This window comes from Pelodiscus sinensis, chromosome 10 (assembly GCF_052426305.1).
Source record: "Pelodiscus sinensis isolate ZL-2025 chromosome 10, ASM5242630v1, whole genome shotgun sequence".
NCBI classification, from domain to species: Eukaryota; Metazoa; Chordata; order Testudines; family Trionychidae; genus Pelodiscus; species Pelodiscus sinensis.
The window spans coordinates 4,713,106-4,722,943 of record NC_143061.1 but is presented as its reverse complement, the minus strand read 5'-3'; the positions used below and the strand labels follow the sequence as shown (position 1 = coordinate 4,722,943).

Here is a 9,838-nt window from a genome sequence, read left to right as displayed (position 1 = left end):
CCAGAATGGAGCAGCCAAGTCTTTGCCGCGTCGGGCCCTTTGTTTGCATAGCACCGGCTGCCAATTAACTAGAAACGCTTGACAAATATTCAGTGGTCTTGAAACTAATCATTTGGCTTACGGAGAAAAGCGACCTTTGCAGCGTTTCACACCAGAGACGTGTTCGTACCCCACCCCCAGCTTTTTTTTAAGGACCCCCAAACTGCAGCAGCGTTCCCTCCCGTCTAAATGATTAGCACGGCACTGGGTTTATCCGGCGTTTTACTGCCAAACGCACAGTTACCGCGGAATTGCAGAATTGTCCTTCTCTTGAGGCCTGGAAACCAAGGGCAATTGGTTTATCCCTGCAGGATCAGCTGTGGAGATGACTCAGCGCTCAGAGCAGCTCAAGGGGGTGCAGGAATCCAGTCCAGGCCTTTCCTGTCGCTCTGCCCAGAGGGAATGTCCGCTCTGAGGCAGGCAAAGCCTCTCCCTGAGGTGGCTTTTTGGCAGAAGACACTGGAACGACCCGTTTACGTGCCACGGGCAGAATCGTTCCCCGCAGAACTGGCCAAGGGGGGGAACCGCAGGGAATTCAATATTCCACCCCGGTGATCTGCTTAATCCAGGCCACGCTCTTGAGCACGCTGGAATACACGCCATACCGATCGTTCTGCCCGCACCCGTCTCCCCAGGACACCGTGCCGATCAGCTGCCAGTGGTTGTTCTGGTGGCTCAACGTGACCATGGGCCCCCCAGAATCTCCGCTACAAGCATCTTTTCCTCCTGCGGGGAAGAGAAGGGAGGTCATGGCTGTGGCGTCTTGTAATCCCCAGGGACCCAAACACTCCACCGACTTTGCAAACTGCCTGTGACGAGGTGGACTAGGCCCCGAAGCCCCCTGCTGGAGGCGTGGGGCCTTGCCACATCCCGCCCGGCAAACCATAGAGATGTCCTCCAGGAAAGCTAGAGTGGCACAAAGGCCACGACCAATCAGGGCCCAGCAAGCTGGTTAAAAGGAAGCTGTTGGGCCAGAGTGAGGCAGTTCCTCCTTGGAGCTCAAAAGGCTCAGACAGGGCTGGAGAGCTGGGACGCAGGAGGGAAGCTACAGGAGACACAAAGGGAGTCAGAAGGACCCAACCATGGGCGGTGGGTAATGCAGGCAAGGGAAGGCATTGCCTTCCTAAAACTGCCTACATTGGGCTGGGGCTGTGCTACACAGTTCCCCGCCAGCCGGGGAAGGCTGGGGCCATGCCACACGGCAGTCCCGGCCCTCAGCTAGGGTTGGTAGGCTTGGCTGGGCGGGGCGGGGGGTGTTTGGTTGTTTAAGGAGCATAGTCTCAAGGGAAGGGGTGTGGCTTCAGGCAGAAGGGGCGGGGCTTCATCTTGCCTTTCCCAGCTGGGCCTTCCCCCACTGCCCATGGGCCCAAACTGAACTTTGGCCAGGACACCAGAATTAGCACCCTAGGAGGCGGAAAGTGGCGTAGAACCATCTGTGACCACACATGGCCCCGACCTCGGTTTGATGGTACATGCAAAGCAGGGTGACCAGATGTTCCCATTGTATAGGGACAGCCGGGCAGTCAGGGCTTTGTCTTAGATAGGTGCCTATTCCCCCCACGCCACCCTGATTTTTCACACTTGCCGTCCGACCCCACTAACCCCAAGCCATCCAGCGCAGGAGGAAAGACGGAGTGAACTGCTCCAGCTGGTTTCAAGGGGAAGACGTGACCGTGTCTTACCGGGCAATGGCCTAGCACCGTATGGGTGAATCTGTCTGTCCAGAACCAAACCAGATACCAAATCCCCCTCTGAATGCCTTGCAGGAGCTGAATGGAGTGAACCCCTGTCCCTAAACCCATCCCCACCACAGAGCTTCCCATGGAGTTCATGGGCGGAAGGCCAGACGGTGACCGGTCAGTCTGATGTCTGGTCCGACGCAGGCCAGGCGAGCTAACCTGGGGATTCCTGCTGACAGCCCAACAATTTCTGGTTGCATGAGGCCAGAGCTTTTCAAAGAGTGGGCCTGACCTCCTGGGAGGTGCAAGGGCCCGACAAGGCTGCCCGGAAGGCCCAGGGTCAGCAGGGGGATCTGTCCGGGTGTAGGTAAGTCATCGCGGCTGCCCCATATCTGCCGGACAGAGCCCCTTGCAGGCTCCAGCACAGCCTGTGGGCACAGACGTATCCCCAGACGGACAGCATCTGCCCAGGGGAAACAGGCGAGACCATACTGAAGGGCTCCTGCGTGAGACAGGTCAGCACCAAAGCTGGCTTAGCTAGAAGGGAGCGGTACCTTCTTTCTCTCCAGCACAGATCATATCATCTGTCACCTTTTTCTTCAGCCTCGCGTAGGCTTCCCGGCACAGTGCATGGTCCATGAGCGGGATCTCAATCTGCAATCAAAACAGTTTCTTGTTTGCAAGCGAGGAAAACCAGTCACCAGGCGCCCCCCGGCTCGCGGGGCCTGCTGTCCATCGGGCGGAAGGCGCCGATTGTGAGCAAGAGCTGTCCACGGTCGACACACCAACCGCACACAACTCAAACCAACAGGGACCTATTTCTGCTGGAAGCAACTGAAATTGGCACAGAGCCCGAGGCCGAAAAACGCTGCTCGAGGACGTGTGAGCGTTTGAGTCGAGGCTAAAACGTTGACAGCGGATGGTCACGGTTTGAATTGTGTAACGCTTGTAAACCCTCCTCTCTCAATCCGAACTTCTACCAGCAGAAAGCAGCTGTTGGACCCCCGCTTTCGCCTGACCCCAACCCCCGGGATCTCCCACGCCTGTGAATACTGAAATTGAGAAAACATTGAAAAACCCACGGCTGTGATCTCTTGAAATAACAAAAAAAGAGCAGTGCAATTCTGCCAAGCACTTTACCCGCCCTCTCTCTCTAATACCCTGGGACTGGCACAGCGACACCTACGACAGCCAGTCTGCAGCAGTGAGCAGGCACGGGGGTAGCTGCACGGATCCCCACGCCGGCTGTTCTCTGCAGGTTTCCAGGCCAAGCACCCGGCAGGACCCCTAGCACTCCAACAGCCTGACCCGACGGCAGCGTTTCCTGCTTCGTTCCCCACGTGACACAAAGCCTAACTCTTGCACTGCAGCTAGAAGGCTGCCAGCCCCAGGGCCCCCAAGTTCCAGTGGCAGGAGCAGCGAAACGGACACGCCTGAGGTTGCAGAGGACGCCTGGGTCAGAGACAGGACCCCAGTCTCCACCCCGAGGCGCAGGCCCCCAGACCCTGCTATTTGCAGGTGACTAACAAAAGCCCGGTATCACCTCCATCAAGGCTTCGGGGAGTCTTTGCAAGAACTGCTTCCCCCATCCGCTGACGACGACCATGCCATCTGAAAGCAGAAGACAGACGAGGCTGCTAGCAATGGGACATGCAGGGGTGGGGAGAGGACTCTGCTATTAACGAGACCCTGCCGAGTACCGTAATGGATCGGTCCGTTTTAACGTCTGTCTAAGCCCCTCCCCCAACTGGCCTGTACCAAGGCAACCGTTCGCTCCCTGGAAGCTGGTTTGGGATCCGAGCTGCCCGGTTTGCTTGACAAGAGGCATCAAAGGCAGGTACAGAAAGTCCCTTCATGCAGCCAGCTGCACCCTCAATTGCCCCTTCGATTAGTGGCTTGTGGTGCTGCTCCCAGCTTGGAAGTCCCCAGGAATGAGGTGCTGGGCGGCAAAGCAAGTGGCCTTGGACATATGTGGGGCTTGGCGAGGCGGCTGCCTGGGGAGACGTGAGGCTTGTGCACACAGCGAGCAAGCCTGGCGAGAGTGTGAGCATGACTCCATCGCGGGCAGAGGAGGGGCCTTGGCACTGTCCTTTATCCCCTTTGTGGAGAGGCAAGGGAGGTCAGTCGCAGCAGCCAGGAGATCCAGCAAGAGGGAAGACGTGAGGATGTGAAGGCCAGGACTTTAACAAAAAAGAGCTAGATCAGTGTTTCTTCAACTTTTTAAGACCGAGGCACACCAAACAATACTTTTTTTTTTATGGGGAACACTAAGGATTTTTTGTTGAGCAAAGAAATAGATAAATAAAGGTCGGGGGGAGGGGAGAAGGGTCAGGGGGAAAGTTATTGAGAAAAAAAAAGGTCGCCTACCCCTTTAAGGGCAGCCATTTTGAATTCTGTTGTTCTCCGTGGCACACCGCCGACTGCCTCGTGGCACACCGGTGTGCCACGGAACACAGTTTAAGAAACACTGAGCTAGATCCATTCATGGAGGTGGGGTCCATCAATGGCTGTTAGGCAGGATGGGTAGGGATGGTGTCTCCAGCCTCTGTTTGCCAGAGGCTGGGAGTGGGCGACAGAGGAAGGATCACTTGCTGATTCCCTGTTGTGTTCACTCCCTCTGGGCACCTGGCATTGGCCACTGTGGGCAGACAGGACGCTGGGCTAGATGGGCCTTTGGTCTGACCCAGTGTGGCCGTTCTTATAAAACACTCTGGGCGTGAGTAAGATCAAAGAGTCAGCTGGGTCAGAGCTGAGCAGCTCTCGGGCATTTCTCCATCCTGAGCCTGACCTGAGATTGTCCCTGTGGCATGTTTGCTGGGGCTTTGCCCAGCAATGGACACGAAGGAACATCTGGGGGAGACCGCGCCATCGCCCTACAAGGGACTGACCACGGCTAGGCTGGGAGTCGTCAATCTCTCTCTGCCCTTTGGATCCACTTTGCCCTCTGGCCTCTTGCTCCTAGCCCCTTGCAGCTCCCTGACCGTGTCCTCTCCCCCGGCCTGGGGTCTCCGCCTCGCCCAGGTCTTTGGGTTACCCCATCCATCGTGGTTTGGGTCTAGCAGGGCTTGATGGCCGACTTGCAGCGGGAGCTGCCGGCCAATTGGCAACGCGGCGAAATCAGCCCCCGGATCTCCCTCGCCGTGGCCCCGTTTGTGGCCCGTTTCTGAGCGGGCCCCGCACCGGCCCTGGGCGGGGAAGGGGAAGGAGCCAGCCCTCGCCTTTGTGGTGCGAGCCATCGGGAAAGCAAACGGGCATCACGTAGTCGTTCAGCACGGCCTGCTCAGACAGCTCCACCAGGCCCAGGTCGTACTCGAAGGTGGCTGCCCGGTAGGAGGGGTGGAGCACGATGGTCTTTGGCCGCCGTTGCTGCTCGGTGTCGTCTTGCTTGAGGGTCCGGTGTTTCCCTGTGAAGGAAGGAGGCCAGGGAGGTGGGTGCAGCCATGGGAGGCCGTCGCCAACGGGCAGTGACTTCCCACAAAAGGCGTTCGGGGGCTTGGAGAAGCGTGTGGCCCAGCACAGGACACGGCCTAGTGCCTGGCAGAGCGGCTGGGTCCCCCGGCACAGCTGACCCACCGTGCTGCCGCAGCAGGGAGCCCGGCTCGGCGGAGAGGAGCGACCGGGAATGTCAGAGCCTCGAGGGAAGGGGAAGCCCGTGTGGGAAGCAAGAACACGCACAGCAATGGCGCAGGGGAATGGCAGAAAGGGTGCAGGCCTGATCCCATCCAGCCTTCCATGACCTAAGCCATGGGCCACGGCCCGCCTGGAGGGCCCGGTGGTCAAGGGCCTGTGTCTGCCCCTGGATCCTGGGAGTTCATTGCTGGCCACGTACCCAGGGTTATGCTGAAGGAGGAAGGACTGAGAATGTCTGAGCTGCGTAAAACGGGGTTCTCCGGGTCCAGCTCCTCATGGAGGCAGTGAGCAGCAGTGACAATCCACCTGGTTCCTGGGACAGAGAAGAGTCAACACAGCTGTCCAGTCCAGCCCTGCTCCAGGGCAGGGGATCACTCACAACACCCGTCAGCCCAAGACCCACACGTGAGATCGTTCACAACACCCATCCGGCTCAGGACCCACATGTAGGATTGCTCACAACACCCGTCAGCCCATGACCCACACGTGGGATGGCTCACAATACCCGTCAGCCCACAACCCACATGTGGGATGGCTCACAATACCCGTCAGCCCACAACCCACATGTGGGATGGCTCACAACACCCGTCAACCCACGACCCACACGTGGGATGACTCACAACACCCGTCAGCCCAGGACCCACACGTGGGATGGCTCACAACACCCGTCAGCCCAGGACCCACACGTGGGATGGTTCACAACACCCGTCAGCCCAGGGCCCACACGTGGGATGGCTCACAACACCCGTCAGCCCAGGGCCCACACGTGGGATGGCTCACAACACCCGTCAGCCCAGGACCCACATGTGGGATGGTTCACAACACCCGTCAGCCCAGGACCCACACGTGGGATGGTTCACAACACTTGTCATCCCGTGCTCGGAGGGACTGCTCCACAGCCGCGGGGCTGGGTGCTGAGCGCAGGCGAGAGACCCCCGAGGCCCACGGACCTTGAGGGATGTCCTGCTCTCTGGGCCCTTCAGGAAAGAAGCCCTGAGACCCACCCTTGGGTGGGCAGGTGGCAAAGAGCCACTGAGCCACTAACACCACCTCGGGGTCATCCTTGCTCCGCATGAGGCTCTCTCCTTCTGCCCCCGGCCCTGCGGCAGCGCCCGCCCGACCCAGCCACCCCACTCCTGGCGGCATTTCCCACGGGGAGGGAGCGTGCCCCGAGTCTTTGCCAGGAAACCACGGGCGGCACCAGGTCGTCGTGGGAGCCCTACATGAGCTCAAGGCTGGGTGAGCGGGTGGCAGCAACTTCTGCACAGAGGGGTCCGTCCCCCGGCAGGCCTGGGCCTTGCAAGATCTGAGCAGGGGCCGGGCCTCCCTGACTTGGTCCTACCCCTGCTCCTCAGCAGGCTAATGAGGCTCGGGGCTGCTCATTCCCCTCCGAGGCGTCCCTGGGCAGGATCGCTCCGGGCAGCACGGCTGAAAGCAAAGCCTGACTCCGGGATAGCCCATCCCCAGGCAGCGCATGGGAGGAAGTACCCGGGCCTGGCTCACTGAAAACTGGGGAGGTGTAGGTGGGCTAGTAGGAAAAACGATTTCCCTAGGCGGGTGGGGAAGCGCTGGGCTGGGTTCCCTAGGGAGGGGGTGGAATCTCCATCCCTAGAGGTGTTTAAGTCCCGGCTTGACCAAGCCCTGGCTGGGCTGATTGAGTTGGGTTGGTTCTGCTTTGGGCAGGGGCTGGACTCGGTGACTCCTGAGGTCTGCCAGCCCTGGGAGTCTATGACAGTACTTGTGCCTAGCAGGCCAGTCGGTGCTGGGTTCATTATCTTACGTGGGGACTCGAGACCATCCCCACCCTGACGTGAGGCTGTGAGAGCTGCCTTTGGGGCAGACCGATAGCCCGCCACGTCCACGCTGCCGCCTGCCCGGCTGGAAGTTAAAGGTCACGCTGAAGATCTCCGGGGAGAACCCTTGCGTCTGCCCTGAGCTTCCTTCTCCCGGTAACACAAACTCCGCTCTCCCAGGCTGAATAGGACTTAGTGGCTGCTTCCCCAGTCCCTGACCGTGCAGCGTCTAACTCCTGGCTCCACAAAGCTCGCCACGGTCTCTGGAAACGCGGGAAGCGTTGTGTGAAACCAGATTCCATTCCACCCTGGGCCCTCCGGCTCGCCGGTCGACCCGGGCTGGCTCCTTGCCCTCCTAATTCCGCCTACTGCTGGACCAGAGCGCAGCTGCTCCAGTCCCCAGCTCTGCAAGAGTCTTACCCAGCAGGGAGCCTCCGCAGAAGGGCTGACCTCCTCTCTGCAGCATGGCGATCCAGGGAGATATGCCTCGCTGGGCGTAGCGACCGCTGGAAATCCGGGCCAGCAAACTCCTGGAAAACTTGGGCTTCCCACACACTGAAACCACAGGGAGTCAGATCAGGAGCAAGAGAGACACGGGCGAAACCCGCCTGAGAGGCCAAGCTGTCTAGAGTAGCCGGAGGCAAATCCCCAGAGTGTTTTTCCGAGTTAGAGTAAAACTGGAGGGAAGGTTTCCTCAGGAGCTCGGGGCTCGGCCTAATCAGACGTTAGTATAAGCCATCAACCCAACGTTGTCTCTAATTGCCCCCAAGTCCTGTGATGCTCCATTCGCCCCCCCATCCGACATCATTTCCCTAAGTCTGTGTGATGGAGTTACTAGGTTACCACCGAGCTAAACAGGGCCCTTTCTCACCCGAGAGCAAGCCAGGGGACCACAGGTCTCCAGAGAGAACGGCTCCTGGAGCAACTCACTTTGCAGTCTGTATTCGTTCGATTTTGGAGGGGTTTTTAATTGTAGCCGGACTTTGGGACAAGTCCCCAGCTCTGTGGCTCAGGGATGTTAACGGGTAACCGATTCACCGGCGGCCCAGCCTGAACAGCTCCCACCCTGAGGCATGGCGTGGCACGGCGGGTCTGGGCCGCGCCTGCCAGGCTGGAAAGGCCCCCACCTCCAGTTAACCGGAATGTTTAACGTTCTGTTTAACTGGGAGTTTGTTTACACCCCTACTTATTCTGCAGGCAAGTTGCTAAGGAAGCCGACGGCCGTAGGCGGGGCCAGTTCCAGAGGTGACTAAGTGATTGAGAAGCATAAATAACAGTGAAAGTCAATGGGACTTGTGTTCCTAGATCACCGGAAGTTTGTCTTGCACTGCACTGCCAGCCGGGCTCCGAGGGACTTGTCACAGCAGGAATTGGGTTCTGCCCTCCCCCTGCAGCAGGATCTGGGCCCTGTGCCCTGAGCACTCCCTGCTCTGAATCAGCCTGATTTGAGTGTGGACAGAAAGGCAGCGAGGGCCCACACCTGGGTTTGAGTCTGGATTTCGTGTGCACTCAGGTTCGATACTTTGGAAATCCCTCCAAACGGAGTCAGGGCTTTGGGAGCTGGCTTTTTAAAAACGCTCTTGAGCAGCCTGGCACGTACAGGGCAGCACGGACCCTACCTCCGGCGTGTGCCCCGTTCGTGGTCTCCGCCCGCTAGTCTGTTTAAAGGAAGGCAGGTTTGGAATCGTAGGCTTGGCCTGTGTCGGAGAGGACTGCCCTCAAGGAATTAGCCACTTTGGAAGATGGACTAGCTAGGACAGTGGTGATGCGTGGGCACGGCACATGCCAGCTGGGGATGGTTTGGCATCACAAGAAAAGCTCCAGTTCCCTGCAAGTTGAGCACTTGGGTAGCCACCCAGGAGAGATTCAAACGTTGCCCAGCTGATTAGCAGAGCACCCACAGTCGGGAGCAGGGGTTTGTCCTGGTGGTGCACATCCGCACGTGCCTTAGTGCACAGAACAAAAATGAGTCTGCACACAAGTGACAACATTGGAGGGAACGTTGTGTCTAACACTGAAAACTTTGAAGGCAGCCTTCTAGTTGGCTCCAGTGTTGACACTCTCGTGTCCCTCTGTTTTATCGGAGGGATGTTTGCATGGGGGTTACGTGGTTGTTTCATGAGTTCTCTGCTGCTTCCTAGATGGGGCTTGGTCCTGCTTTGAGGGCAGGGGACTGGACTCGAAGACCTCGCGAGGTCCCTTCCCGTTCTAAGGCTCTATGGTTCTTCTCTGCCCAAACACATCACCGATGGTTTCGATGCAGAGGGCGTGTTTCCCAATATGCTGTTTTCAGCAAGGAGAAGACCTAGTAGGTTGAATCCTACTAACGCACTTCCCTGATTGTGGTCAGGCAGGAATTCCCCACCCAGGGGCACACTGGCAGGATCCGGAGTGATCTCACTTCCCGTTGGGAACAGGGATTGTCTGCCCGGATCAAACAGGTGTGTCTGCTTCTGGCTAGCTCCTTGTGGCCTTAGGAGCTGGGTGAGGATGACCGTCATTCTATTTATGACTGGAGCAAGCAGAGGAAAAACCTCGGGGCGCCCACGCTTTGCGAGGGGGTGCGCATCCATAAGGAGCCCCCCAGTTGGGGACGGGGGAGCGGCACGGCCCAGCAGTGCGAACGCAGGGTGCGGCAACCCACACACAGTCCCACAAACCCGTCTCCCGGTTAGAACAATGCAAGGGTCAGCAGGC

The 9,838-nt window shown here is 58.7% G+C and overlaps 1 protein-coding gene across 1 annotated transcript in view; it reads right to left on the bottom strand.

The window, feature by feature from the left end:
- Positions 1–244: 244 nt before the first annotated feature.
- MASP1 (MBL associated serine protease 1) overlaps positions 245–9,838 on the bottom strand; it is a 60,042-nt gene continuing 50,448 nt past the window's right edge. The window contains exons 11-16 of the mRNA XM_075938224.2: positions 7,562–7,696; positions 5,548–5,661; positions 4,937–5,122; positions 3,262–3,329; positions 2,273–2,372; positions 245–765 (exon numbers count right to left, since the gene is read on the bottom strand). Of these exons, the coding sequence (XP_075794339.2) occupies positions 575–765; positions 2,273–2,372; positions 3,262–3,329; positions 4,937–5,122; positions 5,548–5,661; positions 7,562–7,696 (794 nt within the window). The 3' untranslated portion in view covers positions 245–574. The remainder of the gene's footprint in view (positions 766–2,272; positions 2,373–3,261; positions 3,330–4,936; positions 5,123–5,547; positions 5,662–7,561; positions 7,697–9,838) is intronic.